This window comes from Rosa chinensis, chromosome 4 (assembly GCF_002994745.2).
Source record: "Rosa chinensis cultivar Old Blush chromosome 4, RchiOBHm-V2, whole genome shotgun sequence".
Lineage (NCBI taxonomy): Eukaryota > Viridiplantae > Streptophyta > Magnoliopsida > Rosales > Rosaceae > Rosa > Rosa chinensis.
Window position 1 is genome coordinate 15,249,770 of NC_037091.1, and position 6,011 is coordinate 15,255,780.

Here is a 6,011-nt window from a genome sequence, read left to right on the forward strand (position 1 = left end):
GAAGGTAGTACTATAGTGTACCTATTCTGCGTCATATTCTTTTTTTAGGCAAATTTTGAGTCACATGACTTGGGTAAAATTTTCCACAGAGACATTATCATTTTACATAAAGGACCCACATCACGAGGTTCTTTTCTTTCACGAAAAAGGAAACTGCATAATCTCTGTTTCACAAACACTACTTCCCCTCTTGCGAACCGAAATCCATGATCAAATATGGTTTCCTTTTCGTAACATGGAAGCCAAAGTCATATTCAGTGTGTTCTTCTTTCGTCCACAAAAGTAGAAGCAAAAGCTGTAAAAGGCCTTTTCTGAAAATAGGTCATGCAGATGAGCAGACTCTGTTGACCTTATCATAGATTCAAGACACGACCACAGAAACGTGAAAATAATTAACTTACTGACATGAGGCTCTGAATCGTCCAACAGATCATAACAGCTGGAGCCCATCTTAACCATTTCTGGAATTAATAATTCCTGGACAACGACCTCTATATTTCTCTTCTTTTATATTGTTTTAGTCTTTGATTCTGGATTCAAAAAGATGATTTACCATCAAGTTTTCCCGGGAGAACCCAACCACAGCTTGGCGCATTAGGCAGTCGCTGCATTTAAGAATTGGAACGAAAGTGTGATGGTTTTGAATTCAATGATACTATTTGCAGAAAGTTTATCTTTTTAGGCACTAATCGACGCTATGACTGGTACTAATACAATTATTTAGCTTCATATTGTTTGTCTTTCTTAAGATACTTTGGGATATTTCTAGTTTTCTACAACCTGCCAAAGAGGCCTGTGTCCTGCAAATTCCAATCTCACAACTTGCAGAATATCATAGTATACCTGAATTGGAACCGAGCAAAACCCAAATCTAAAACCCAAAGCCCAATCCAAAAATGGGGCTGTTATACGTACAATCAAAATTATGTACAAGGCCTATTTTGAGCCTCTCATATTTTCTGTTTATTCTTCTATTTTAGAGAAAACTACAGAAAATACCCAAACTTTGAAAGTCATTTCAAATAAATACCTCATCTATAAAATCTTCCAAATAAATAATCGAGCAATTATTAATCCTTCAAAATCTCAATTTCGTTAGACATTCCGTTAAAACAATCGTTAAATGCCTATATGACATGTTTGACTATTTCAATTCCTATTGATTGAACTGACCTCCAAAGTTCGGGTATTTTCTGTTTCAAATAAAGTACATATTTTTTATCCTGTATCTTGAGTGTGTGAAATAATTTGAAAATTCATTGGGCTCTCAGTTGTCTCCAATTTAGCAGAGCAGAGACTGAAGAAAGAAAATTACAGAGGAAAAGGTGAAACCATCCTTGCAATTAAGTAGAAGCCTAAGATCTTTGTTAATCTCTTACAACTTTGTTATTAGATAGACAATGCTAACACTAATATTGAATGACGAGAAAAACAAAGGGCTGAATAACAAGTTAAACGTGTCCTCATAAAGTCATAAGTGCGAATGAAACGTAGGTCAAGACTCACTAGGAAGAACATTGAAGAAATGATAAACTTCGTCCTCATCAATTACGCCTACCTCTGTTGAGCAAACTAAGCAGCTGACGTGCTTGAAGGTTTGGTTTCCAGCAGGGACTGTTTCAATCTCAGAAGATTGTCTCCCACTTTTGCCCTTTCTTGGTTTTGTGCCTTTTTGGTGGATCACTTGATCACTTCCAATTTTGCAGTTAACAACAAAAACTGCTCTGTACTGTGTCACATATTTTTCATGCCTACATGAAGAAATTAAGGTAAGCTACAATAAATAGATAGATAAAGGAATACATCTCACCCATAACAAAAGATTTTACACCATTGAAAACAATTTATTCTGCAACAACATTCATAGCATGACATTTGCACGAATGTGGAAGATGATTTCACAAATTCTGGCATTCTCATTCTACAGTTTCCTGTGACAGGAAACTGCTTATACGTAGTTGCGTACACACCTATATTTACTTTTTCATCGCAGACGTCACAACTACATGCCAACTTTATCACTACGACTAACACATGATTCACAACTATTGGTATCATGAAACTCTTGTATGTTTCTCCCCTTGTTCTACAAATTTAACTTCCTTCTCTTCCTCTGATGACCAAACAATGTCCAGCCTTTCAGAGGGCACTGGTAGATACTATATGCACGACCCTACATGGAAAAATCATGCATCAGGATAAGCCTGATGTGAGAAAAACCTGCTCCAACCTCAAATTTTTTCACCTTCTATTTTTTTTTTTTTTGGGGGGGGGGGGGGGGGGGGGCTTCCTTCTATTGTTTTTAGATTCATATTACTTGAAATTGAGCGAGAGTGAATTCTGCAATTGGAAACAATTATGTTTATTAAGAAGTATCCTCAATCATCATGTGAGTAGTGTAAAACAGAATAAAACTTGCAATTTATGTCACCATTCTGCATAACAGTTTGAATCTTCAGCATCTGTCGACAGGTAGGCGACTAATGATATTGCGATCAAGATCAGTTATGGTTTAGAATAGATACCATCACTTGCAAAAGAGACTAGAGGAACTCAGCCTCTATAGTAGTTTCATTCACTATTTTGCAAACACATTAAGAATTCATCTTAAGGTCTCTGAAGTAGTTCAGAGCAGACTAAGGAACGTTAAATTGGACAGGTCACAAAATGTTGACTGAACTAGACATAATGCGGCCAATTAAAATGTAAACTACTTCTAATTCATAGTATTCAGTGATTGACGCTAAAATGGACCGTGAAAGTTGAATTCCAATCCTAAGATCCAGCTATTAGAAATCAATTCACTGGTCTGGCTTTCATTCTAAGTGACTGTTTCCTTGGTTTTCCTTCTCTTTTTACATATAAAGGGTTCCATTGTTGCAAAGGAGAAATGGAATTATAAGAAGATAATGGAAGACCCCACAATCCACGAAGAGAAGATACAATTTTTGTATTGGAATTTTTAGGCATATAAGTATGGGAGAAAAGTTTTAAGCAATTGATCCTGCTTCATCCTCCCAACAAATGTTTTATACAGCTTGTTCTCTCAATTATCCTATGATTGGTTCCCATTCAACCGGAAAAAGTAAAGAACAGCAAGGGAAAGAAGTTGTAAATCTTTTATTCTGAATAATGAAAAAGGAAAAATACAGGGAATAAGTGATCAGCCAGTTTCCTTTTCATTTTCTTTCTCCATTGGCAATCCAAAATACTGTAAAATCTAAAACTGGTACCTTTTGTACTCCTACTCTCATTACTTTTACTATTTAGCATCAAGATAATAGTAATTTATCTAGGATCCTACAAATGCATATGACGAGCAAACTTTAAAAGCCAGGAAACACCAACAAAAGACCGAAACTGTTAGTGCATAAAGATCATTCTCCTAATTGTATAAAGTAAAAGAGGTAGAGCAACTGAACCTCCTTATAACAACAAAAGCATGTGAAGGAAAAGGCATTCCATAAAGATGTTTGCAACTTTGCATGAATGGTAAAAGATGCTACCACTAAGAAATCCTACTTACGAAAAAGGGCACTGAAAATTCATAACCGGGTACACATACCTCTGACACTCGAGGCACAGTGTGGTGAAACAAGCTGGACAACTCAGGACAGCATCAGAAGCACGCCCTTTCCTTTTCTTTTGAACCCATGACTCATCTTTTACATCAAGGTCTGAATCATAGAACTCTGGCTTGACGGAGTAGTCTATTTCTTCATCATCAGAAACTGAAATACACAACATGTTGAAATTATCAATACCCAAAACCCTGAAACCCAAAAGCAATCAAACCCTCAAAAACCAAGACATGATGGGTAAATATAGATAGGAAAAGGAAAGCCCACAAGCAGTTTAAGAACAGAGAAGAGAACAAAGTGGGGTGGAGAAGATTACCAGTTTTCTGAGAATTGGTTGGAGAGGGCATATTGTCTTTCATTTCATCATCGTGCCCGTCCATTTTTGTCGAGGGTTTATGCTCTGAGGTAAGAGCTTCTGGGGTTTCAGTTGATACTCGAGTGGAGAACGACGCAGATTTCAACCCGAATTCAAGTTGATCGGTTCAAACAAAGTAATTAACCCCAAACCCGTTATGAAGTAAACGGGTTGGGTTGCGTTCGGGTTCACACAATTTCGTTGCTAAGGTTTGTAAAGGGAATGTGGTCTAAATTTAGGGGTCATCATGGGCTGAGCTATGGCCGGCCCTATCCTAAATTAGGGCCGGGTAGGGCCTAGTCAAAGTCAACAAAATTTAGAGCCGAAGCTTAAATATGTTAACTCTTACTCGCCAAAAAAACCCAATTCTCTAGGGTCGAAAGGGTCGGGTAGGGCCGACCTTCCAAATAAGGCCAAATAGGGCCGAAAAGGGCCTTATTTTGTATAACAAAAAAAAAAAAATACATTATATTTTTTGGGTGCGGCTATTGCCACCCTATCATTTTCTTTGTTCACCCTACAAATATTTGAATTATTGAAAGACTATATTACCCAAATGCAAAATGACTAATAAGTACACTAATTTTCTAAAATTTAAATCTTTAAGGAAAACTAAATTCATAACTAATTAAATACAAAACTACTTAATTTCTCTTCTGATAACATTAATCTTCATCTTCTCCATCCAAATTTCAATTTATTACAATTTTATTTTTTATTTTTTTTGTTCCGTCCTCATCGTTAATTCGTTATGCAATTCACAAAATCATTAGTGTTAACTTCATCAAAATAAAGATAATACCTTTATAAACACCGAATGTAAAAAATTTAAAACACGAAAAAAAAAAATCAATCTTTTTTTCATTGCTCATAGTAGCACTTACTAATTTTTTTAATATGGATTGAAATAAACAAACATTGAAACTGAATAGAAAAAATAAAAAAATGGAAGTAAATCAAATTATGATTTTATTAGGAAACTTTAATATATTTTAGGACGTCTTTTTAATTGATATAAATTAAATGAGAAATTTTCGTTAAACAAAATTTCTTTTTTAATTTGATATGTCATATGATGAAGGATATTATTGGAAAGAATAATGGGTTGGATAAGTAAATCTAATAATTAAAATTAAAATGTAGGGTTTAATGATCAAGTAGGGTGAACAAAGAAAATTATAGGGTGTCAATAGCCTCACCCTATTTTTTTCCTCAAAATGTGGCTCAATGAATATATAGTTAATACAAGACTCATTGTTTTTTGTTGATCATATTTAATACACACACACACACACATATACACACACACACAAACACACACACACACACGTATATATATAGAAATTAATTATTTTTTTTTTTTTTTGAGGTTTGGACGACAGTAGTAACCACACACACACCATCATGCAGTGTATCCCAGCGTAGCCGGACTAATTACTGCACCGCAGACTATAGAAATTAACTTATAACATTTATTAATTTAGTTAGGGTGATTATATTCAATTAACTATCTCTCTAAATCTATCAATATTAATTGTTGCGTAACAAGGAAAATAATAGTTAAAGAAAACAAAGCCTATGTAATAGAAAATAATAAAAATAATATAAATATATATATATATATATATATATTTTAAGGTTGGGCCGGGTAGGGGTTTTAGGGCGGCTGGGCAGGGCCGGGCTTGGCCCTTACGGGCTCAATTGGGCAGGGCCGTAGGGTAGGGCCGGGCTTCATTTGCATGACTCTTACCCTACCCTATTTGAGAAAGGGTAGGGCCGGCCCGCCCTAATGTAAGGGCCGGGTTTAGGGCTGAAGGGCTAAATGATGAGGCCTAGCTCTAATCTAGAGTTCTGCGGTTAAGCTTTGAGATCCTATTTGGTGTGTTGGTGTAATCGGGTAGTGTCTAGAATTGGTATTTTGGGGTTTTCTCTTCCCGCTTGTGGGGACATTATTTTCTTCTTTTATGGGGATGAAAGGATATACAAGATTAGAAACAAAGACCCAAAACATGTCAAAAAAACAAACAAGAAGCCCCAATAGTCTTAACAGGACTCAGCCTAGGTGCAAATTCAAC

The 6,011-nt window shown here is 35.7% G+C and overlaps 1 protein-coding gene across 1 annotated transcript; it reads right to left on the reverse strand.

The window, feature by feature from the left end:
• Positions 1-1,311: 1,311 nt before the first annotated feature.
• LOC112199866 (E2F-associated phosphoprotein) lies at positions 1,312-4,059 on the reverse strand. The gene is made up of 3 exons (XM_024340838.2): positions 3,898-4,059; positions 3,566-3,731; positions 1,312-1,751 (listed from the first exon to the last, which is right to left on the reverse strand). The coding sequence occupies exons 1-3, from the start codon at positions 3,959-3,961 to the stop codon at positions 1,496-1,498; spliced, it is 486 nt and encodes a 161-aa protein (XP_024196606.1). The 5' UTR covers positions 3,962-4,059; the 3' UTR covers positions 1,312-1,495.
• Between the last annotated feature and the right edge of the window lie 1,952 nt (positions 4,060-6,011).